The sequence below is a fragment of the Vanessa tameamea genome, chromosome 2 (genome assembly GCF_037043105.1).
Source record: "Vanessa tameamea isolate UH-Manoa-2023 chromosome 2, ilVanTame1 primary haplotype, whole genome shotgun sequence".
Lineage (NCBI taxonomy): Eukaryota > Metazoa > Arthropoda > Insecta > Lepidoptera > Nymphalidae > Vanessa > Vanessa tameamea.
In genome coordinates this window covers 10,028,136-10,055,391 of record NC_087310.1, presented here as the reverse complement: position 1 = coordinate 10,055,391, position 27,256 = coordinate 10,028,136, and the positions used below count along the sequence as shown (strand labels likewise).

The window sequence follows — 27,256 nt, the reverse complement described above, 5'->3', positions numbered from 1 at the left end:
TATCGTCGTAGTATTCAATAATTGTTTGATTATATTCACGTAATGAATTTAATATGAAAGACTTGTCTTAATTATTTTAATTATATAAAATAATACTTTTGTCTTTTATGTTATAATTAAAATTAATTCGGTTATTCAACAACAAAATCAAAAATAATTCAATTAGATTTTGAATTGAAGTATTTACTAATACTTCAATTCAAATATTACATTACTATTATTTTTATTTTTAATTACAATTATTTTTTGTAATCACTTAAATATTATTGATTTTCTTTAATAATGACGTGCTCCCGAACAATTGCGCCGCAGGGGCCATACTCAACGGAGACTAGTTCACTGCGAGAGATATATTATTGTACACAAATATGCATACAAGCAAAGACTCACTCTCTACTCCCTCATTCTTATAAAATACAGGGCGGTAAGCAGATGTGACTGAAGAGAGATCAGGCGAATGTCAAAGATCGTTTGAAGAAATTGCTGTTGTTAATTTTTTTTTATCAGAATTATCCAATACGCTAAAAAAATAATCCAAGAGCTCAAGTACTTTTATATATATTATATATATCTAGTCACGACACAATCGAGACAATATCTGTAGTAATAAAAAGTTAAAGCTTTGTAATCAAATGCAATGTGCAAGCATTTGATTTCGACCAATAGATTTAAATGAATATTAATTCGAAGCGCTTCCGAGAAATTTAGCGCTCGAAAGTCCCTTTCAATAAAATGTGGTAAAATAAAAGTCAAATTTATTTTGATTTCTCTATTTCGGTGTAACAAACATCACTGAATTACTTCAACTTGATCTATTTTAATTAATGTTTAGTTCGATACGTCTATAGTGTGTTCTATGTACATCTACATTAAAATTACATGAAAATTTACATTTATTGAAACAAATTAGCGTACTAAAGATGAACATAGGTAATTAATTATGTAAACATCAGAAATAGTTCATCAGCAAAATATACAATTAACCATTTTTTTAAACAACATAAAAAGTAAAAAAGTTCTAAGAATATTTTTTATAATTATTTTTTTTTAAATTAAATAATAAAACAATTCTAAGAATATTTCTTATTAGAACGTAATCACAAATATATTTATAAATAGATTAACTAGTGTGCAAATGAACTGCGAATCTAAATAAGGAATAGAGTTTATTTAACTAAAAGCTACTATTTGCTATCATACGTATTACTTGTTATTATTTATGAAAAATATTACTTTTATTGCATTTACTAAGCGTTTTAAGCCAAATTTAATAATAATAATAATAATTATAATAATAATGACCATGTAGAATCGTTCGAATTTGACAGAGAAATGCTTAAAAAATCGATTGTATTATAAAAACATCGTGTACGTACACTATTCCGATTTCAGAATTAATATTTATTAATTAAATAACATACTTTTTAGTATAACAATTGATGGTGTGGTTGAAAATGAGCATTACGTTCTCTAAGGTAATATGAGCATTAGGAATTAGTTTTTATATTAATTCTAATTGACATTTGGTAATATCGTACAATTTACATATAACTATAGCAATATGACAGTTGAATATTTCTCAGACGTGATTTCGATAGCAATATAAAAAAAGAATTAAATATTAATTTTGATTTCGCTGAAACTAATTTTAATATCGATTAATTTCATTTCTTTATAAGATTAAACTAAATTATGAAATTTCACTTATCTTGTTTAGCATACAAGTGACGTCTAATGTCTAAAATATTTATGTATTATGTGCTTATAAAAAAACATACATTTTACTATTAACATTTAATTGTTTTTTACATAGCATTTATTTATTTATAATAGTTACTTGTTCCTTACAATGCAATATCATGTAAAAACTATTTACACGTCCCTCTATCATAATAGACACATTTATTTCTTCTCTCTAAGTAACACAACACAGAAATATAGTCACATTAAAGTTTCGTAGGTTTCGTCTACACATTCAAATGAAAAATTAATATATTTAAAGTCGATATTACACGAAAAATTCACACTGTATATATCACTTTTATACACTCACTCTAACGCATTCACAATATCAACATACGTGTTATATAGTTATGCGTGCGTAACGCATTTGCACGTACCTTGAACACAGAGTAAGCACAATAAGGAGCACGCTGTACGTGACATTCGATGCGCTGGCGGCAGCGGCGGGCGCGGGTGTGGGGGGGCCGAGACGATTAGCCCTTACCACTTGTGAGCGCCAGCGGAGTGTGTACAAAGGTTGTTGTCTTGACAGAGCCACTAGCCTGTAAAACAGGAACTTAGATATTGATAAGGAATTGGGACCATACTCAGCCTGACTACAAAGCTTACAGTATATAATTTTATTAAAACTATATTTTTATAGACAGACAGAGTTCAGATAAAGTCTTCTGAGAAACATGTGATCCATTAATTAAACTAAAAAAAAGGAATGTATCAATGTTTTAGCAGAGGTGACCATTTGCCCGTTCATAAGCACATTATATCATTATTATATAATTTTAATTGAAACACCCTATATTAAGAACAAGAATCCGATTACTCGGAATCCGGAGCAGAATTTGTTTACGTATATTTTGGCGCCGAATAGATCTGATAATAACCATATTTCATCAAATTATATTTGATTTATCCGTTTATAGAATTGTATCAACAGCAACCTTTTAATAATATTAAACTGAATTAATGTTCTGTATGAAAATCAACGAATTTATTTATCTTCCAATAATTTCTGTACGCGGTTTCAACCGGTATTAGGATCATTGTCCTTAACTTTTATTAATCACTCACTACATGTTTGCAAAATTTCATGACGATTGAAAGGTTAAATAATTGAAGCCTAAAAATATAACAAAGAAACGTTAATGAGAAGTGAGCGTATAGTTGATATAAAAATATAATAAATCTAGAAGCCGTGAACGACCCAAAAAATCTTGTGAAGGTAAACAAACCCTTTACGCAAAAAAAAAAAACTATTTTCAAACAGAAATAGTCCTACACATACCCCACGTGGATATAAATCGGAATCCGGGATATCATCCTGAGTATTTTGAGAGCTTGATTTGTGTTTACATTTCATCTTGTGATTTGCGGTAAAGGAAAATGTCGCGAAAAAATGTGTGTTTCAGATAAAACTATAATATAATTGTGTATAAAGCTTCGAATATTTATCTTCCGGAAAAGAGAATACTTTTCCAGTTAATAAACTGTAATTAGTAGTAATAAATATTATTAAATTAGAATTATCGAAATCAAAATAAAACGATTAATAATAAACAAAACAATACAAAACAGTTGATAATCTTTAGATATTTACATAAATAATCAGTACAAAGTTCGTATTCTCTAATAAAAACGAACATTTTCATTTAAAATTATTTCAGATTACGAAAAGATTTTTTAAAAACATGCCTTGTTGCTGACGATGGATGGATTTAATATGTACAAAGAATATCTTTTCTAATGACAATGTACCTCTACAAAAGCATGCGCTTTTACGGATTTGGTACGGGCGGGTGGCGTATTAGGGCTAAGGGCCATTCATAAATAATTTACCAAATAAGTAATACAGACAGTGTTTGCCTTCCTCTCGAAAATGTGAGCTCGCTAAAAGCTCTTACAAAAATTCTCTCTTGAACTAATGAGATACTGGCAAAGACGGATAAGTGAAGTCTTATACATTAGTCAAAATAAGATTAGAATATTAGTTTTACATTCATTATTAATATTATAAAAAGTTACTTACTTTGTAATAATAATAAATGTACTATTTGAAATATATATTTTTATATTAATAATTATTTTATGTTAACAATTATAATATATAATAAATAAATATTTTCATAATAAAGCGACAGTTAAAAAGGTTACCTTACCTGATAACTACAGTATTAAGTCGCCACGGCAGGATATATGTGTGGTTCTTGTGCCGCGCACAGAAAGTGTAGAGTAAGTCCCCGGCGGATGCGGCGAGCCCGTCGCCGTGCGCGCGAGGACCCGACCATTCGTGGAGCGTAATATTCCACGAACTACACGACTTATCCTACGGGATGAATGCAATTTTAAAATTCATTTCAGAGGTTAAATTTATTCTTAAAACGTTCATGCAATAACCGCTTCCCGAGCTCGGTGCGAGAACAAAAGATTGATGTTTGGTTGCATTTCTGTATTATTGTTCGTTTACGTTTCATTTACAGTTTTAATTTTGTGGAAGTATTATGAATGAGGGTTCTATATTAAAAATCGTTTACTGAAAATACCTGCTCGGAAGATATGTCGATGTAGAGCTGACGTTCAACATTCGAGTCCAAGACCCAGGTACATTGTTGATAGAAAAATTCATTCAAACTGCCGGTGACTGTCACGTTTTTGGACGTTATTTCTCCTATTAAAAGAAAACTTTTATTAAACTCGACGTTAAAATACTCAGCTGTATAACTCTTCAGGCTAAATGCTTATGAACGCCTGCAAAAAGCCAAAAACAACGAGTTACCGCAATACCAGCGTGTAATTGGAACATTACGATCTCGTTCAAGGTTTTTTCATTTCAACGTTACCCCAAGCGGCGTGAAACTAGGTCGGTGCCACGTAATTTTCTCGGACACGCCCCACGCCACCGAGAACAATATCCGAAGCGTTTTAACAAACGTTCGCGGCGCACGACGAATTCAGAATTGAACTGTATGTTTTTCTTTTATGCGATCACGACCGCTGACGTTTATTTCAGACAAGCCAAAGATTACTTCCCAATCTCGTTGGAACAATACCACCAAAATATAGGAAATGTAATGTATGTAGTACGTGAGTGTTAATATTAACTTACCAGAGTGGGTTGTATACGTGCGTTGACCGCACATCGCGTCATCGTTAAAGCTATACGCGGCGGCATAATCAAATCCTCGACTAGCGTACGTGTAGTGCGCCACTGAGTACTCCAACCGCAGACTCGTCCAACTCCGGACTACGACCGGCAGCCAGGCCGCCTAATAGGGTAAAAAATTTAATTCGGTATTCTAATGATAACATTTAAATAAGTTCAAAGCCCAAATATCTGGAAGAATCAATACCGCGCTCCGATAACTTAATAAGTTTTTTGCATACTTACAGTAAGGGCCAGACCCAAACCTTTTCCTTGGGGACAAGAGAATATTAGCTTTCCGAATGGGGTCATTTTGTAGGTAAAGGTTTTTTGCTACAATTTAAATGAAAAAAATATCGAATAACATTCTTTGTAATCTTGAGAGGGAAGAAATTAAGAAAGGATCTTTCTTATTTATTTACTTACTTAGAAATAGTTTAATAAGTACTGAGTTTATAGTATGTATCTAGAGTGTAATCACGAGCAGACTGCATAAAGCGATCGTATAGACCACAAGTATGTGCGTAAACATAAATCCATCTAGTATTCACATAGAAATCCAACAATAAAGCGAGATAGAGAGAGGGAATGACGGAGACAGTTAGATTTCAAGCTCGGGATATACGTTTATTCAAGTTGATTTTCCAAAGCAAAAACACATATTATTTGCCTGATCCGGGGTTTGAACTGTGCAGTTGCGGCGTATGCAGCCTCATAAGCTAGCCACTAGACTAACGAGGCAGGCGAACACAATTAATAACTAAATAAATATATTTAATATATAATATAATTTCTGTATTTAAAATAATTTCTAAATGAGATATGTAGACCGATATTTATATTACAGCTAACTTTTATTTTCGTTTGTACAAATCATCGTTATACTTCTGCGAACTTTACTAAATTAGGTCGAGCAAAGTTCGTTATCTGTTAATTGCTATTCGAATTTTGAAACAAGTCTCGAGATTGGCGCCTAAGAAATCAAAAGAACTTTACACGAATGGATGAGCCGCGTTTAAACACAACTGAAATACGAAAATGTATACAGTTGACATAAAGTCATTGAATACGCCACCCCAAGCCCATTTTGAAGTGTTAGTCGATGTACGTTTTATGCATAATTTGTAGAACATGGTAAATTATTTAGCGGTAAATTTGCTTTTATACTGAAGACCCTCACGGTCGGGTGGTCGCTACGCGCTTTATTGCTATTACATACTTAATGGTAACCCTCTTACTTAATTATGCGGATCGCACCGCAACCCGGACGCCAGCCAGGGAAGGGCTGGTTCATCTGTAGGCGTGCTAGCGTAAGACCCCGGTAACGCGATTAATTTATTTGTTACAGTTACGACGAACTTTAAGGCGTAAGTCAGCAGTCTGTTGCCAGGTGAATTTTTAAACAAAATTATTTAATAGCAATTAGAGGGATTGTAGGACGGTGGTACAAACAATTTAATAGTCATTATATATTCGAAACATTATAACATTAAATATCTTCACCATTTGACTTTTATGGCTACTCGAGTTTCATTGGCCAGGTTGAGTTTTAGATTTAGAAGATGTATTCATGATCTATTAATGATACTCTTAACAAAAAAAAAAACCTTTTTTTAAAACTTATAAGAAAATAATATAGGAGTAAAATACATTTACATTATATTTTTATTTAGTGGTTTTTATTTAATAGTTGATTCTTATAAAAAAAAAATCAAATTTTTTGTATAAATGAAATGCGATTGCGAGTTGATAAGATATAATACCTTCAATCTAACATACCATAGCCTAACATGTTCTGAGCTTACAAAAAAAAAAAAAAAATTAACAAATCTGATGCCTAGATATAGAATTATATACAATATCTACTACAAGACTGGCAACATTAATTGGATGTCACTTAAAATGTTTACTGCTCGTAATACAGACAATAACAATCTATCATAACAATTTCTTGTTATTGATGGCGTCAGTTGTTGGAGAATTGTTTGCTTAATAGATTTTCAAATGAGATGATAGTGTAATAAGCTTAATCTATCAGGCTGGTCCAGTGATAGATATGTACATAAAATCGTCCTACATATACGAGTATATGTCCGCACGACGTTTTCCTCCACCGTTGAGCATGTGATGAATTATAAACATAATTTACTTGGTCGTGGGTCTCTGTGCAAGGTTATTTGAATAGATACCCAGTCATCAGATATTGTTGTTCCGGTTTGAAGGTTGAGTGAGCTAGTTTAACTACAAGGGATATAACATCTTAGTTCCAAACGTTTGCGTATTGGCTATGTAGGAGAAGGTTGATATTTCACAGAGTGTCAACGTTTATCGTATTTAATCACTGCTCACCGGGTTGTCTAAGAGGCAATCTGCCAAGCTATTAAAAAAAAATTCAAGACAATTTCATAAAAATCTAGTAGTGTTTGATCAGTGAGACCTTGTACGTCACATTGAAATATGTTATTAATCTATTGATAACTTGAACATTTTATAAAGAGGACCGTGATTTGTTTAGCGATCGCTTCGATTTTCTTTTATGTCATGCAATTATCGTCAATTTTCTCGACGGCTGATTTTGTCGTAAGAATAGAATTTTCTTTTCTTATAAAGTAACAGTAGACCACTTTGTCTCTTTAATTAAGTTCTTTGTAATTTGTGAGGGTCAAAATATATAAGCTCTAATTTATTACAATAGATTTTGCGTAATTCATAATCTATCAATTTAATAAAACGGAGTATGTAGGTTCGTCGAAGAAATATTTCGTGCAGATATCTAAACATATATAATATTATTGTTATATATTTATACAAGTATCAAGATTTTTATTTTTCACTAAAGGTTTTCGACGATTTTTTCACTGTGAATCAATAAAATTTACGCAATGACGAAGCAAATAGGCTCATAGAAACGAAATTATAATACAAGTATGTTTTAAAATGATAAGCTGGTCTTAGATTATTTGTATATTTAGATAGTATCGCACTACAAAATAACAAAACGTGATTGGGTTGTAAGTTAAAAGAGATTGAAACAGAAGAGATGTAAGCTTGAGTTCCATGTTTCGAAAAGCACTTAAAACTGTTAATTTTGCCTACACTCTTTCTCTTTTCGGATTGCAATGTGAGAGTTGAGAAATAGAGTGTACCTGTGTTTACGCACACACTTGTGCAGTACATAATCAAAACATTACCAAATAAAATATCATGATAATCACCTGAAAGTCTCCACATAAACAGGATAAATGCGTGCCGTCCCCTGCTACCAGTGCTATATGGTCGTGGTAGTGCAGAGGCGTGGCAGCACGACACTCGCAGCCGGCGTCTCCGCAAGCGGTGCGGCAGCCGCCGTTACCCGTCGCTACACTACCCGTCGGCTCAGCACTCCACATGCGCTCAAGCCTTTGTATCTTCGAACAATAATCATAAATCAATCAAATGCTTACAATTTTTTTCTCTTTTCAGTAAATCGTTAATGTCGATTTTAAATCGATTTGTATACATAAATAATAAAATATATAAAACGTCAATGAATTTATTATTTTTAACGGATAATACTATTATTCGCATCTGAAATTACGAATATTTATTTAATATAAAAGTTGCATAATAAATACATACAAATGGGCTATAAACTATGAAAAGGTTTAATTTATATAAATACAATCGCAGTCGAAATGGATTGCCGTGTTATTAAATAATTATTATCGATTGCAATTAGTTTATCATAAATGGTTGCAGTTTATTGAATACATTATTTTTTACCACTATTTGCTGTATTATTAAATACGAATTTCAAACCAACATTTGTTATTTAAATTTTGAAAGCGTATTATATTTTATAAGCTGTTTAAAGTTTGTTTTATATTTTAATACCTCTATAGTAACACTCTGATTAGAAGCTGGTATAAAACGATTTGTGCACATAAGTTGCTCTTCGATATTCCAAAATATATGATGGTGTGATGGAGCCGACACCCCCCCATGTGTGGGTGAGGCCAATCCGTAGTGCGTGGATGCGCAGGTCGCATCTGGTGATACAGTTCCTTCGTGTTGTTCTGTTTATAAAAAAATAAAAGACTGGTTATATTGCTTTCGATGGAAGACCGTCATTGCCAGTCAATTATACATGTACATACATATGTATAATTGACACCCAAAGTTACTTTTATTGTACATGACGTATAGTAGTATACTTAAAACAATTTATATAAACATTGTATTGTTATACACTATTTTTTTAAGACGTATTACTGCCCATTCATGAGATATTCTATCGCCAAATAACAATCCTTATTATTGTTACGTTCCGGTTTGAAGAGTGAGTGAGATAGTATAACTACAGGCACAAGGGACATAGCGTCTTATTTTCCAACGCGCATTGAAGATGTAAGGGACGGTTAATATTTCTATGGGAGGTGGTGACTACATACACATTAGGTAACTCATATTTTGCTCATTTGTGATATGGGTATCATGAAAAAGACTAACGAAAACTTTAAGCCATATATTCTTACCATCGTGAAAAGCAAACGCGCCATCCACAAACTCCTCTTCGTCAACGCTTTGCGATGTCGCTCTTCTCACAAATATCGTTAAGTTGGAACCCTTTGATGTCACCGCTTGGCGAACTAAAAATCTTCCGGAAGGATCTCTTGCTTCTCTTACAGATGGACCACATATTCGTAACATGGCCCTGTCCCCTCTCTCAAATCTATCTCCCCTTTCCCCTCTTCCGCTGATCTCATGAAGTCCTTCTAAGATCTCAATATGAGATCTACAACTTGGTAACCTAAACATATAACGATAAAGTACACACGTGTCGGGTATTATCGGATCTAATCGGTTAAAGTAAACATTTTTTTTTTTCAAATAAATTTTCAACTGTTTTATGATAATATTACTGGGTTTCAATATATCAAAGTTATAAAGGCTGCATGAAAAATGCTGCTGTAAAAGTTAAAGATTCAATCAACACAAAGGTTCGGCCGCCTTCATGTTTAAAAAATAAAGGAGTACGGGAAACTAATAGAAAACAAGCATAACCAGTAATAACATAACACAATATTTTATATATAATCTTATGTCGTTACTTCTCTTGAAATTATTCTATTTTTCTTTGGAAATTTATTTCAGTTTCACGTTAACTTCCTACCTTAAATTATAATTGAAGAGTGACACTTGAACAACATCAGTAGATGTTCCCAACAAATGTATAACGCATTGAGAACGCCACGCAGACGCTCTCGTATCGAAATGTCCGGAACGGACACCTCCCGCTCCAAACCCTCGTACCGTCGCACCGCAACCGACATGGCCTCCATTGTTAGACGATATTTCATTGGATACTGGATCCACTTCTACAGCTGAGTTATCACCTACAGGATTCACAATATTATCAATTAAACTTGTATTGTAGAGACAATCATTTTCGTAATGGTCAAGACTTAGTACATTTTTTTGGGTCATATTTAGTTTTATTTTATCTACAAAAAGGTTTAACTACTAATATTAGTTAATTCTGTATTTACCATTTGTCAAGTGTGTAAGAGCGGCTAGAGGCAGCGAGGCGGCGGCGATAGTGGGCGGAGGTCCACTAGTATCTATTTTCTCCAGAAATTCTAATTTCGCTATAAAGCCGTTGTAGTCGTATGGAGGTACCAAAGGTCCAGAGCTATATAGAAAAATATTATTGTTATTATTTACATAACATAACATAATCAGCCTGTAAATTTCCCACTGCTGGGCTAAGGCCTCCTCATCCGTTGAGGAGAAGGTATGGAGCATATTCCACCACGCTGCTCCAATGCGGGTTGGTGGAATACACATGTGGCAGAATTTCGTTGAAATTAGACACATGCAGGTTTCCTCACGATGTTTTCCTTCACCGCCGAGCACGAGATGAATTATAAACACAAATTAAGTACATGAAAACTCAGTGGTGCCTGCCTGGGTTTGAACCCGAAATCATCGGTTAAGATGCACGCGTTCTAACCACTTGGCCATCTCGGCTTATTATTTATTAACATCAAAATACTTACACAAAATATTAATAACAGTGTAATTTTATATATGATTACTACTGAATCCAAGAATTCGTCAAATTCAGTTTGTGACTAAATCCTTTAAAACACGCCGTCGTGTCATTTGACATTTAGATATTGCTATTCGTCGTATTCTGTAACGTTAGTTCAAAAGTATTTGCAACTTTACCAAATTGAATTACATACAACACTCGAATTTCTAACATTAGTATGGATTTCGACTTGTGACTTATAACATAGTTCATGCATTTCTCTTTCGACGTGGTTGTGGCTGCTGCATACCTTTGAAAGGACGTGAATGCGTCGTTTCCATTATTGTTCAAATACCAATATTAAATGTAAATCTTCGGGAGATGGATAATAGATTTATTTGAAAGTGAAGTACACGTAGCATCAATTTCATACAAGCATATTTGCATATAGACTGATGTCTAAGAAAATGTAGATTATTTAGAATTTTCATAAAAGAACGTTTTTAATATTTTCGTAAAATAATAATATTTATTTCAGAATTTGTGACGTACATACTAACACAATTATATAACATAATTTACGGGCTGTTAATGTATATAATGTATGGATATAAGCAATCGTCTTTCGTCATGTAAAATATTATATAATATATAATTTTGGTCTAAAACTTATTGACCAAAAGGAAATAAAACTTTGTCTTTCGCCGATTACTCGCAGATATTACTTTGTAACCGGTGGTAGATTTTGCACGTGCAAAAGGACGAACAATTCACATTGAATATCTATTAAAGACCAGCTAAGAAGCTTAATAACATTAAATTCAAACTCAAATTTCTTTATTCAATATAGAAGAATTACTCTTACTTATTGATAGTCAAATTAAACACTACCACCGGTTCAGAAAATGAAACACCCTGACCTGAGAAGAACCGGCGAAAGAAACTCAGCCGGTCTTTTTTTTTGTTTTGTCAAACTAATTAAATACATATATTGAATAAAAAATAGCCAGGAGGCGATTGTTTCATTCCCAAGGTGTGTTATCAATCATAAACTCTCTTATTGTATAGTAGCCTTTCGCACACAAGTGTTTCTTAACATTTTTTTTAAATTTGGCAACAGAAGCATTTTGAACGCTTTCTGGGATCCTGTTGTAGTACCGTATACATTGCCCCACAAAAGAGTTACTGACTCTATGCAGTCGAGTAACAAGAGCAACAAGTTTTAATATTAAATTGCCAACCTAAATATATCAAATATATATACAATGTACATTATCTTCGAATGTATAATTACAATTGAGAACGAACTAGTTAAAGTAATTACAAAATGGTTAGTATTCATCGCCAAAGCAAACGTTTATAAATTTAATTTAAGTATTCTCCAATTGAAAATTAAAGAGTCTGAACAGGAACAGCACTCTGTTTAATAAGAGAAAACGAAAAAGTTCAGTCATGCAATAAATAGTCGCGGTTCCGGACGAAAGTGGCTTAGTTGGAACAAATTGGGTCAGAGTATGTGTTTGTGGGCGATACTATTGATAAAAAACAATTGTAAAGAACTGGCTAAGCCTGTGGCTTTACCCGCGTTAAATTTATAAAACTTTACTTATAAATAAATAATAAATAAATAAATATTGGACAACATCACATACATTACTGTGATCCCAATGTAAGTAGCTAAAGCACTTGTGTTATGGAAAATCAGAAGTAACGACGGAACCACAAACACCCAGACCCAAGCCAATATAGAAAAGTAATGAACTTTTTCTACATCGACTCGGCCGGGAATCGAACCCGGGACATCGGAGTGGCGTACTCATGAAAACCGGTGTACACACTACTCGACCACGGAGGTCGTCAACTCATACTTATACTCACCACCACTGGCGAGGGGTGGTGACTTAATAAAAGTAATCAAAAATTTTATCTTAATAGGACCAGCGGTTTAAACGTTAAAAGGTAAGATAGCGTCACTTTTGAATTTATAACATTATATACTAGAATAATTTCCAAAATCGTAAAGGATTTTTTAAATTTTATTGAGAAAAGATTTTTAATGTAAAGCTACCCGCGGTTCGGAGAATGTTTAAAGTTTATTCAAGTATTTGTCAATGGATATTATTGCTAAATATACATATTTTACAGGTAAAAAGTTTTTTTTTTTTATAAATAATTTTAATTGTGTTTAATGGAAGCCATGTAGTTGAAAACATACCACCTTATATAAATGCAAAGTACTTTTAATATTTATATATTTTTATGTTGGTAGTACATTTTAATCACTTTACATTTCATGACTTTTCATGAAAAGAGTACTTACTTCATCAATAGTAAAAAAAAATCTATATGTGGAGTTTTTGATGGTTAAACATGATATAAAGCATTTTCATAAGTAAAACCGTCATAAATTTATCATATAACGTTTCAGAAATTATACTCACTTAAATTCCAACAAAAGATTAGGACCGGGATGTTCCAGTACAGCACTTCTCTCTGAGCATAGCGAAGCGAGCAGCGGGGCAGAGGGCGAACTGCCAGCCCGCAGCGTTAAATAGTCCGTAGCACAATGGCTGCAAAGAGGTGATAATTACCAACTGACGAAAATTCACTGACTGCATCGGTGCCGTCAAGCGAATCAAATTTAAATATGCCTTAAATTGTCGTGCATATTTATTTTACTGATACGTAACATTTTTGTTTTAATTAGTGTAATTTTCTTTTGATTTCTTATTTCAAATGCATACCTATTTCATGAATGTTAATAATCTACCTACCTAATACCTACTAGTATTACTTTATTATGTATATATTTTGACTGCTGAAGGTATTTCATACTACTTAGTAATATAAAAAAGATTAATACACACAACACCTCGACCTTCTTCATATTCATTGAATATTGGCTTTTTGTATTGACTAAAATAAAAACTTTATTTGAATAAAATGTAAATTATCGTTAAAATGGTGACAATTATAAATTAAAGAACAAGGTTAAAAAAATATGTAATTTTTGTTATGTAATCTCTACAACATGTAAATTGATGTTGCAGGAAAAATAATTAACGATTCCATAAAATTAAGTAAAGCAGAAACTCTATGTAAAATAAATTTAATTTGTATGAAAAATAAAATTACATTGAAAAATATTTTTAATTAACAAATGTTCTTATTTATATATACGCATTGTTGTGCGATCAAACGAATAAACCTACGGTATACAAATGTTTTTGGTTTCGTTTCAACGATTCTTATTTCCTAAGTACAAAGGTAACTCGATATTGCCTCAACTTGAAGTAACTTTTAATTTAATGAGAATATATATGCCATCAGAACAGATTTATACTTATAAACGCCCGTTCAATTATTCACGTTTAATTAGTACATTTTGAATAAAAGAAACAACAAATATAATATATTTAAAATAAATTAATACATATATATTTATATTTTTCAAAAATACATATAAACCAAAACGTTTGCATTGGAGTTTTAGCTGGTATGCTACATAGTAAAATTATGTACAACCAAAGAGCTTTTATATCAGGTTTTATTTATTTTATTTTTTAGTGTTTGGATTCCACTTCCAATTATCGTCAGGTGGAGTCACATGTCTACCCGGACAAAAAGATTAGTCACATGTTGAATAATGCTAACAAGTACGTTTGGGAGTCATACAAAAATTAACTTTATCCCTTAATTGACTCTCCGTGAATTGTAAATTTTAATTTGTTGCAGTATTTGCATTGCTTTGCCTATCATATCATCCATGTCAAAATTGCACGAGAAGCCTAAATATTATCGAAATAAATGTCACACTATACCTTCTCACGAATACCTCTAATTGCCTATGAAATTTTGTAAAAACCTGCTCCACGGAATCCGCTTGTATTTTCGGGCTTCTTGGAAAAACAAAGTGTCAATATCTATTAATCTCAAATATATACGGAGGACATGACTCCAAAATTGACCAGTAGTGGAAATAAATGTACAAGAAAACGTCATAATTATAGAATTTTTGTAATTTAAGTAATAATTATATCATTGTGCCTGTCTCATCAGAACCTCCTAGTAAATATCGCGTTACAATCCTATTGATGTATAATTGCTTTTTCTTCTTGTATGTCTTAGGGAAGGTCGATTCGAAAAGCCATCTATATTTATTATATTTTGGTAAATTGATTGATTTATTTCTTAATCTATTTTAACCTAGGCAATGGTCCATACAAAATCCGACAATGTCCTTTATGTTTCACAATTATAAAAAAGTACTATATATTTTTAAATAATTTCAACAATATGTATTGGTGTTAATTTTTTTTTAATAAATAACTTTGATTTGATATTAACGTTGGTATTGATTTTTTTTTAGTAAATAACTTTGTTCAAATTCTAAAAATGCGTCGAATTCCTCAAACCACATCGAAATTGAACCTTTCGCCTTCAAAGGGTATCAGTTCAAACATTTCCAAATAAATTGCAAACCGAGTTTATTAAACAAAATCAAACGATGCGTTATTAAAATACGACAATTTGAAGATTTCTACATAAATAATTTCTTACGTAATTTCGTTAGTTTCAATTGATTGATCACAATAATATTTTTTTCAATCAAAAAATAACTAACTAACCATGAATTATATAAAAATAACTATACAATGTTATATATAATTTTAAATATTGAAACTTTCAATAGTTTTTCAATTATATCTACAGCGAACCTACAACTAACCTCTTAACTGTAATAATAACGCATTTTTACTGAGAAAAATAAACGAACACGACACAATGGAAAATAGTAATTTAATTACAATGAAAAACATACAAAATAAATGAAAATTTATTGAATGACAAATTGTTGAACTGAATTCAAAGTACTTAATAATGATATATTTAATAATTTATTTCACAAAAGAAAATTTACTAATATTTAATTACTTTTAATTTTTTTTTTATCAAGATTATTTGATACATTTGCAAAATGTATTAAAAATCATGTCAAATCGAAAATTGATAAAGGTCTATATTTTCGAGAACTTTGACCTCGAAAGTATATCATTTTGAAAGTTGTAGGGGCGGCCTATAGGGTAAACTGTACACACTATATATGTAAGCGTTCGGTACCTTTATTAGTTCATGAATTTATACTTTTGTTGTTTTATTTCAAAGTGAATACATTTATTTCTACATTTACCTCTACATTTACGTCTAGATCTTGACGTAAATTTTATAAATTGCGTGTGGATGAAATATATGTATATACAGTAAAGTTTATTTTATTTTCTCATTCATTATTACATCATATTATTTTGTATATAAATGTAAACACATTTTATCTATATTTATTTATTAATATTCTATCTATATATTTTGCTTAAACTAGACATTCGTTTGTTCGGGTATTGCACATTCCTCTTAGATAATTACAACTTTAGTTAGAACAGAGTTAGAATAAATTAATTAAATATAACAAAATATAGCAAAAATTTTACGATGAGTCCATCTTGTCAGTTTAAATTATGAATTTGATACTTTTTTGTACTAGTAGGCAGGGAATAATATATGCAAGAAACTTTTTTGAGAATTGCAATCTCTCATAAACTGTTTTTTATGTCTAGTTTATTACTAGTGAGTATTAACTATTTTATGTGTTAGATTGTACTTAAACAGGTCATTTTCTAGCGTTCTATTTTATATTTAAAAAATGTAATCGTAAAGAACATTATTATGGAGTGAAACTAATATCAACGAAAATGATAATATTCTTCTGACCGATTACATGGTGGAAATCTGACACGACCGAAAATATTTGTGTATATATATATATTTGAGGCATAAATCTTTTAACTAAAATGATTTAATAAAACCGAGTTTATTTTCTCATTTTTAAAGCATTTTATTGAGCCTTTTTTACGATTTATTTATTTTCTTTTGTATAAATAATAAATATATAACCTAACCTAGAATGAAATGTATTCACTTACGAAGGCGCTCCCCTTAAAATTATCTGCATGAATTAGTATGAGTGACGTTCATGTCTACACGATATCTTCGTGTGCGTGAGTCGATTGAACATAAGAGTAAAGACATCAAATAAAACATATATTATTTGTAATAATTAAACGGTAATTTTATATGATATAAAAGTTTATTACGAGATTTTAATAAACAATATACTTACTTTCTAGGCAGCAGTATCGAGGAGAAAATAATCTTGACTCGTGTGTGCACTGAATTTGTTGCAAACAGATAGCGACAGCGTCGATGAGGAGGGTACAGTCCCGGATACCCTGGACTCGCCAACACACACGAGCCGACGCCCCGACACGAGACATCTTGGTATAACCAGTCGCAATCTAACGAACAAATAACTATATATATTACTTAAAAATATTAACGCATTTTAGAAATACATATTTTAGACGACGGATACATTTTTGACTTAAAATAATTATAGTTTTTTTTTAGTTCATTTTGATTTTAATGTTTTGATGTTTGTGATTGTTTCTCAGAAGTATGTCTTTATGTATTCGTTTCTTGGTAAATGATACTTGGCCTAAAATATTATTGAATTCTATACTAATTCATCCGCAATGCGTAATACGATAACGAATATCTACTTTATTAAGAATTTAAATTTTATATGTATGGGACATTGGTTAGAACTCGTGAATCTTAACACTTTATTGCGAGTTCAAACTCAGGTAAACACCACTGAACTTCCATGTACTTAATTTGTGTTTGTAATTCATCTAGTGCTCAGCGGTAAAGGAAAACATATTGAGGAAACTTGCATGTGTCGGTTGCAACTCTGCCACGCAAACGATTTTTTATTAAATACGATATTTTGTTTACCATTGAAATTTCTTATTATATTATTGAAAGGCTACTTCTTGTATTGATGAGTATGTGATTAATCCATCGACTAAAAATTATTAAGTATAATCTATCTGATATATTGCCAAGCTTCAAAATTGTCTGCCAATTTCTTGCCCGGTGCCCTTGCTGAACGGTGATGGCTGGGTGGTTTTAAATTGAATTACTAAATGACTCAAACATACTAAAAGTTCAATTCCAATAAAGGAATATAAAGAACTACCCTTACTAAAAATACTAACTAAAAATAAAATCGTCAAAATGTCAAATAAACATGTAAACCAAATACTCGGTATAAATTGAAATGTGTTTTCGAATTGAACAGAAAGTACCAGACCGTAACAGGACGTGAACTAATGTATAAAGACTTTGAAAAGTGTATCCGAACACAGGCGAACGTGGGAAAAATGCATACTCTCAACTTAGAGGAAACAATTTTCTCTGTTCGAACTAGCGACGCCGTTACATAATCATATGCAATTTAAGTGTTCAACGCGAACGACGCCGGAGATAAAATATCACTGTACTTTATAAAAGTGCATCATTATGAAATATAATAATTTTTATAAGGCACATCGCATATTATCGATGTCGTTCTAGAATATTCTAGAAGTTTATGCACGCGGCATCGTCTACAACACAAGTCTGGTGTTGTATCTTGTGTCCTTTTTTGCAACCATTAGAACGTTCACAAAAAAAAAAAAAATCAACAGAAAACTCATTTATAATATTATTTAGAATTAATATAATTTTTATTTACCTTTACCTCAACTACCATTACTTTTCTATTTGAGGTTAAATATTATTATACCCGTACTTAAACGTGCATATAAATTGAATTTGTATCCAATCTATATTTTTTCATGAATTTTTTAGTCAAATTAAATGGAAAAAATGAAATAAGTTTTCAGATGACCAGCCATCACTTACCCGAACGCTGTAAAAAACCTCAACTCGTATATTGTAAATAAGCCGACGTGCTGCTTTTTATGATTGCTTTTACTTTCGGCATACACACGAACGCTTAAAAAATATTGCATTGGCTCTTACAAAGAGTATTTGTTGTTAATAATTAATGTGACTTTTGTTAATTCAATATCACGTATCTCTTGTTTCTCATCTAGTTACATATCTCTTGTCTCTTTCTAAAAAATCTGATATTTTTTTTCAAAAATTTGTCAACTTACCTGTCTGTGGAATTCTAGAACCTCCTCTTGGATGAAATCCCACTCCTTGCGTGTTGCTCAGAGAAGTAAAACTGAAGAACGCGAGGAACTGTGATCGTACTGTTTTTTCTGTTATCCTAACAAAGAAAAACTAAATGTTTACAAATTAAATATACTTCTGATTAATTTTTGCAGTCATTTCACAGGGACTAAAATTATTACTTAGGAAATATTGTAGCGCAAACATCTGCTGGGACAGGAATTCAATACGACAACGTGTTATCACTGCTAATTTAGAAGATTCTTGACAAAGAACTGGGTTATGAATCCCATATCTTCGATTTTATAGCCTGATAAGCTAGCAACTGGACCGACGAGCTGCTTTGTTTGGGTCTTAATAACATATAACATTTCTGGACTGACGAAATCATAATACATATATTAGATTTAGAAATAATAATTAGCTAAACGCCGTCTGCATTCTAGCAATATGAATCGATCTTGTTTGTTATTGGTAGGGCAAAGTGCAGGCGTGTGGAGTTGGACTTACCATCCACTCACCACTAACTACAATACACTACTGCCAGTTTCAATTGCAATGAATTGATTTGCCAATAATTGAGTATTGATGTTGACTCTTATTTTCAGATCGCAATTCTGCACTTATTTACTTATATGGTAATATGTACTGCCTACGCAAACAAGTTTCTTGGACCGAGCGCTTATTTATATTTAATTTGTAAAACTGAGCTCAGTTGTTTGTCTATTGAACTTTATAGGATGTGACTCAACAATGATTCAAATCAATTATTAGTCCCAAAAGGGTAGTGTTTCACTAAGCGTCGACTGTCACGAATACAATTTCGCCTTTGTCGTGAAACGACAATGTCGGTCCCAACTGTCACAGATTCAACTGTCGACATTCTGTAAGAACATATTCAAAACTTTTCGGTAAATTCGTTTGTCAAATGATTAATATAAGTTATATAATGTCATAACTACAATGAATTCGTCTTATAGTATTTTTTTATAATACAATGAATATTTTATAACGCAATTTATAAATATAAATTTTAATGAAAATATTTTAAAGAATATTACACGAGTATCTATCTTCGAGTAATCTAAGATTTTAATATATTTTATATCTAACATTAAAATATTATAAAATAAAAACGAGAAGCGTCATGGGACGTGCGGTGAAAGCTCCTTCGGCTATACATTAAATTTAAAAAATATAAGGACAATAAGATAACATTCGAGAGGAAGTAAATGTAAAATAAAATAAAATGAAGGAATGTTAAAAAATCTTCAATTAATAAACAACTTTTAAAATAAATATAAAATAACATTATATTATTAATTACTATAGTTTACTATATATACCCAACATGGCTTCGCACGGGTACAATTTATTAATAAAGAAAATGAGAACTACACTTAGCAAGAAAATAATAAATCGATATGTTTGTTAATTTATATCGATTTCATGTGATATCGATTCAATGTCATAAATGTGAGATATTAATATTAATTTTATTATGAATGGAAATTTGAATAATTTTAGCTGCCTAAACCAAAATTTTAATGTTTCTTGTTAGTAGGGTTTTGTGCAAACCCGTCTGGGTAGGTTCGACCTACTCATCAGATATTCTGCCGCCAAGTAGCAATACTTGGTATTGTTGTGTTCCGATTTGAAGGGTGAGTGAGCCAGTGTAACTAAAGGCATAAGGGACATAACATCTTAGTTCCCAAGGTTGGTGGCGTATTGGCGAAGTAAGGGATGGTTAATATTTCTAACAGCGCCAATGTCTATGGGTGGTGGTGGCCACTTCAAATCAGGTGGCCCATTTGCCTACCTATACATAAAAAAAGTCTGACCTGCCGTTTCGCAGCGAACAATTCTTTTGGAATACGGATTAGCGATAGGTTTTAAAATACGGATACAGCTGTCGATCATGCCGCACGTTTATACTGCAGTAATATACCTTTACATAGACATAAGCTCACTAACACACATGCTATAGAAAAGTTACGGGACGGTTGTAGACCATCTTATTTTGGTCTAAATTTTATTAATTTTCCAGTAATAAATACATCAGTACAAAAAATATAATCCTATTATAAAATGGGATTCCAATAAAGTTTTATAATATAACTGTCTGTAGATGGCTTATTTAATGAGAAACGACGCGAATGAAGACGTAAAAATGCTTAAAAAGAATGACAAATAAAAACGAATACCTAAAATGGTAGAGTTTCATTTCGCATTCAGATTGGTAATATAATAGTCTTACATTTCCTCTGATAATGAGTAGGTATTCTGATCATTCGACCCAGGTTTAAATATAATTCGGTGACATCAGTGTGATACGTGCACTAATAGACATAACGGTCCAGTTTAATTTCGAAGGTGATACGTTGTCTATGTTGACATTTTCCATAATAACTATGGACGTAAGTGAACATATACCACCATTTATAAGTCCGACCTTATATAAACATACCAACATATTTTAGTCGAAGCTGAGTTAAAACATACAAATAAATATTATTGTTGCTACGATTACAATCACTAAAAACATACAAATGAATAATTAACATTTAAGCGGGATGTAGGTAATTTAACTGCTGTTGACATTTCCTTTGTAGAATTAACATCATGTTAATTATTATTAATATCTATAGTAATAAGTATTGTTGACGTCACTGAAAACTATTTGTACCCTTATGGTTCTAATTATGGTATGTGTGTATTTTTTCTCCTAATAATCTAGACCAATTTTGACGTTTTTTAACCGACTTCAAAAAGGAGGAGGTTATCAATTCGTCTGTATTTTGTTTTTTTATGTTTGTTACCTCAAAACTTTTGACTGGGTAAACCGATTTTGATGATTTTTTTTTATTTGAAAGCTAGTACTTCCCGTGTGGGCCATATGCGCGACAAATGGACGAATAACTCAATATCACGTCAACCAATTTTGATGATTCTTTTTTTATTGGAAAGCATATAGTTTAAGGATAGTTTGGTGTCAGTTTGGTTAGGTTCAGATCATGGGATCCATGATAAAGTAAACGAACTCTTCAATTCTGAGGAGCAAATTAATGATACTCGGTCGAATCTTTTGTTGCGTCAAATCTGAAGTTGTTTTTAAAATTGTAACATATAATAAAAATTATTAAGCATTTATTTTTTGTATATCAGCATTAAGTAGCTTAGAAACAAAACATAATTTGAAAAAATTGTATTCCGCTTGACTGGCAAATGCTCTTTAGTCCGCGTATTTTAACTCGTTATATAAAAATGTCAAAACCCACACTTTCAGTACACGTGTTTTGAAAACATGGATGTTATTCGATGTAGTTAGTAAAAGAAATAAGGTTTTTTAATGTGATTTCTTAAGTGTATTGATAGTTTTTATTACACCTACGTTTAGTTCAATTAATGGTCGTTTTTCTTAAATTCTTATATTGCATTTGTTTATTGCAATTTGACATAACTTGTACATCATATATTTAATACATAAAAAGATAATAAATAAGTAATTAAAAAATAAATTAAAGATTTGGAATTTGTTTATTTGACAAAACTTTTTATTAAAAAAAATAATTTAAACAACTGTGTTTACATATTACATTCTTAAAGCAATTATAATAATGAATTTACTTTATTAACAGAACCAATCTCTTTAAATGAATTTTTTTCTTGCTAGTCTTCACGTACAGGATAATAATTTCTCCTCATAATATAGAAGTTTCACAAAGATCAAAAAACTCTTCTATGTCTAAATGCGGGCCAAGTCAAAATGCTTCACTTATTATGTTTACTCAATTAGCAAGAAATACATTTTATACAATTGATGCTTCCTGGACACAACTACAAAAAAAAAACCTTTGTGTTTCCACGCAAGAAGATAAGTATGTACCTTCCCACTTTAAATCTAACTTAACACATACCTATGAATAACAAACAAAGATCAAAATATTTTTTAGATTTTTCCTATGTAAAATGTAATTTAAAATATTTAGACTACTTAAAAGTCAATAAAGTTATTACGATAATATAATATAGTTACAATTATTATTATTTTTGGAGTCGGTGTCAGCCAAGGTAGGTTTGTAAATACATAATATAATCCAAATTTGTAAATTTGGTCTATCGAGAAGTACACTTCTTCTTGATCTTTTAATGTATTTGATTTTTTTAGCAGCAACAGACAGAATTACTTTCGGATTAATATTAGTATAGATAATCGAAATTACATTGACGGTAAAAACAAATAGAATCTTATCTTTCGAAGGTTATCAGGAATACTGCAAAACACTTTCAACAAAATATTTTCTGTTCAAATGATTTACCTTCAGTGCGTAATCTAATTATATGGTCATTAATTAAAATAAGTGCGTACCTAAAATCAAGTACCGATGCTCCGTGATCAGCAAATAATACGACCGGTGGTGTGTATCTTTCGTTAGCACCACAGAGCCTTGTCTGCGCAGCTCTTCCTGAGTCCGGCACTGCACCTGCGTCGCCCAGCTGCAGCCATCCACCTACACAACTAGATAAATACATAATACGGTTAATATCATATTATCAAATATTGTCCACAACAAATAGTGTCAATGAGTGTCCTCGTGAGAATCGAACACTTCCGGAAAAAGATCTGGCAGATTTAGCACTAGATAATTTATAGACACAAAAAACCCAATAATTGATTGGGTTGATCTACATTCAAAACCTTGAGATCTGCATCCATATAAGATATCTTGTAGTCCACAACACTGTCAAATTATATTATTGTACTATCAAAGGAGATAGTGTAAATTCCCTAAGAATCAACAGATGTGTAATTTATCCCACAATTCTAAACTTATTTTATATTCTTAACTCCAATCACTAAAACAGACCCTACAAATTTCTTAAAAAAAAATTAAATAAAATTAAATCGTTTCATTGATTTCACGCTGTTCTCTCCGTTTCACAATAAATCCAAATCATAACTTAAGCGCTGGATCCGTAAGGTAAGAGAAAAATTTAAAGCGCTTTTAAAGAGTTGAGTGTTACCAGAAATGATCTATATTGTAAATGACATATTTATTTTGTTAAAAACACGTAAAAATGTTTTGTCATTGTGAGATTTAGTTATTTTCATGTTCGCGTTTTTTCTACAACCGGATTGTAACAATGGACTGTGTATTCTGTAACTCTCTATTTACTCGGCTTTGATTTATGGAGTTTGTGAACGCTGATCTCAACAACCTTTGATGGAAATGGAACCTGTTTTTTCATAAATTGTGGTTCGGTCGATACCTCGCTGCATACAGAAATGGATTGCTGATATGCGATCAGCGTTGTCATTAAAAATATAACCACAAAATAACTTATTTACGTAATATTTTTTAGAAAATCAATATTTATGACTATTGGTTGTTAGGTGAACTTCGTGAGAACGCTGGACTATGTTATTTGTTTGATCCTTAACAACTCAGAAATACATAAAATGATGTATGTTAGTAAGTATGTATATTGTAAAGATTGATTTGTAAAAGAATAGATATTTTAATATTTTAGAATCCATATTTGGAACTCGTTCGCTTAGAAGCTTTACTAGATTCTTACTTAATTAAGAGTGTGCTTGTAAAAGCCTACTTGAATAAAGCATATTTCAATTTTGTGTTGGTTTGGCCGTGACCCCTCTGGCTATTGTCAAACCTCGCTATTTGAAACATACTTGACGCTGAGCTGTAAAGCTGAATAAATTCACATTGAAAATAAGCTTCACTTGAACTTTATAAAAAATAACAAAGAATAATTCTGTGGCCTGGTGCTAAAAGAGCCAATATATATGAACAAATTTTGGTGCTATTCTATAATAATTTATGTTCAAAAATGTTATTGCCATCAATTTCTTTTAAATAAGTTTGTCCCGTTATAGCAGAAATAAATGATTTATTAATTATTCGGTAAATGTGCTGCTGTGCGTATTTTACTCAAAAATGTACTTTAGCTTTTGTAGCACTAAGCCACGGAATTAATTATTGCTTAATTTTATTTTTGGTTGGAAAAATATTTCGTCTTAAAGCAAAAATTGAATTGAATGAATTCATAGAAAGTATCATGCATACTATTGTCAACGTCATAACTCAGGTTAGAACTTCATAACCTCTAACAAAGCAATTGCTTGAATAAGTCGCTGCTATATTAAAATGGCATTGTTGTAAAGCGTGACGCTACTTTGAAATTAACATACGTATGGGTTCCCTTTCAGTTCGTATGGCTACAATTTGTAAGAAATATATTGTATTGTACTTTTTATGCGGAATAATAATTATTAAATGTACATTCGATATATTTTTGTATGACTGCCTCGTTGGTCTTGCGTCTAATATATAAGACCCAGATGAGGCCACAAAAATATCGACTTTTTTGTCGAGAAATTCTCAGTAGGAGATCAGAGTTTGGAAATTGGCAGTCATTCTTGTACCTCAGAAAGCACGTAAAGATGAACCTTTTTGTTCGTAATGGATTTGCCGTCTCATTGCATAACGAGAGGAAAAGAAAGGAGAGTGTATCTGTGTGTTACATATTAGTACATTTGTGCACTATAACATGATGGATTGCGCAATTGCTTAGTCTCTCTTGAGAATAAGAACTATTTTTTAAGTATTTAAATTTGGACGATTTGTTACTTTATATCTCCCTGTAAGATATAATAAAATTACTCTGACCATGATCATGTGACCAATGAAAGCTAATTTTAAATGTTTTTGGTATTACTATTAAATTAGAAATTGATTAAAAATGAAAAAATCTGAGGAAACAGGAAGCTACTTTTAAATTTTATTTTACAGGTGAGAACAATATTTTAAATCCAGAGGAATATGATGAAACAGAGTCGGTAATTTGTTTTTTATTGAAGTGAGAAGAATGGGAATTTTAAAAAAGTTATGCTTTTTTTAAGCGCAAGTTCCAAGACCGCCTACTATTTTTTCACCGCTGTTTATCCTACCTATACCAACTCGGGAAATGCCTGTTAGAAGTCAAGGGCAGCTATTTAGCTATGAATTATTAATTAAATATGATTAGTTTTTGATTTCAATTACCAATTTATTTTGATTGAAAATGTAAAAAATCTAACACGTCCTAATTAATATTTACATATTTTGTATTCTTACCTTGAACCATTAAATCTTCCAACAGACACGAGTCGATACAGTTGTATCTCCACTCTCTGACCTGCGTCAGGTTGCAGGATGTAAGAACACGCGCTGGGGCCCTCAATAGACGGAGATTTAATTTGCCCGAAAGTTTTCCCTGACTTACTCTTGAGTACCCGCGAATCAATCGTAATGTTGCACACTATAAATAAAAAGAAACTCATGGAATTAGGTATATACTAAGCATATATTATCACAAAGTAATTTTTATCATACCATTAACACATGTACATGGAAAAAATACTCGAATAACTGCCGTTTATTATCAAACATTATATTTGCGGTTTCGACGTTTCACAATTTAAATAAATCACTGACACTTTTGATTTGTTAAGCCAGATGGTTAAATAGTTACAGTGTTGAATATAATTATTTTCATTAAATACACGTTAACGCTATTTTTGTATTAACTAATAGTACTCACTATTAGAACAATATTGTTCTAGCCCGCATTGCGCGCAACGACCAGGCGCAATATCGCCGCACGGGCACGCACCGTCCCGCACGCAACACGCACAATCTTCGCCCTCCCCTCCGGGACACGCGCAGCCTGATGATGACTGCGTCCATAGATCGACTTGGCCTGATCACAATAGTCAATTTTATGGAATACCATTCCTTTATCGTTATTAGCTTAAACAATTATGCTTATGCCTTAACTTAGATTCATTACACTTGCAATAGCGCCGTGTCTAATATGTGATATGATATGTGATTGTTTTTCTGTTTGTACTGATTAATATGATCATAGTTAATAGCATGAGAAAACTTCAGTAATCTAATTCTATCAGCATATGAAATCTCACAGGAACTTGCAAAACTTTCACGAAAAGTTACTTTTATGATCAATACCTGAAATAACATATCAGATACGAACACTTCTATTAATGTTTTTAAAACTTCCGAAAAAAATACTTACTACTTCCGTCGAGAAATATTGGTGTCCAAGCAATTTGCGCGGAGACAGCGGCGCACGCGGCTATTATCAGAACCGCTGCGGCCTGCCGCATGATGCGCGCGGACAGTCACCGCGCTCGCGCCGCCCTACCGCGTCGCTTTCTCATTTGCCCCTACTCCCCCGTTCTCCCCCCACTCACGGACCACCAA

The 27,256-nt window shown here is 31.8% G+C and overlaps 2 protein-coding genes across 2 annotated transcripts in view; both read right to left on the bottom strand.

Annotated features, from left to right (window-relative positions):
• Positions 1–27,256, bottom strand: part of LOC113402043 (5'-deoxynucleotidase HDDC2) — a 378,551-nt gene that overhangs the window by 145,964 nt on the left and 205,331 nt on the right. The window lies entirely within an intron of this gene.
• LOC113402019 (uncharacterized) lies at positions 1,373–27,228 on the bottom strand. Its single transcript, XM_026642125.2, has 16 exons — positions 27,069–27,228; positions 26,574–26,732; positions 26,108–26,291; positions 23,341–23,490; positions 18,953–19,068; positions 17,071–17,245; positions 13,334–13,462; positions 10,408–10,550; positions 10,032–10,254; positions 9,394–9,668; positions 8,753–8,934; positions 8,095–8,286; positions 4,844–5,003; positions 4,281–4,405; positions 3,897–4,063; positions 1,373–2,285 (listed from the first exon to the last, which is right to left on the bottom strand). Exons 1-16 carry the CDS (start codon positions 27,157–27,159, stop codon positions 2,084–2,086), a joined length of 2,673 nt encoding a protein of 890 aa, XP_026497910.2. The 5' UTR covers positions 27,160–27,228; the 3' UTR covers positions 1,373–2,083.

Coding starts and splice junctions, on each gene's coding strand:
- LOC113402019 (XM_026642125.2), bottom strand. CDS start 27,159: ATGCGGCAGGCCGCAGCGGTTCTGATAATAGCCGCGTGCGCCGCTGTC. Junction 13,463..17,070: donor TCGATACTGCTGCCTAGAAA/GTAAGTATATTG, acceptor ACCTCTTTGCAG/CCATTGTGCTACGGACTATT. Junction 8,287..8,752: donor ATCAGAGTGTTACTATAGAG/GTATTAAAATAT, acceptor TATTGTTCGAAG/ATACAAAGGCTTGAGCGCAT.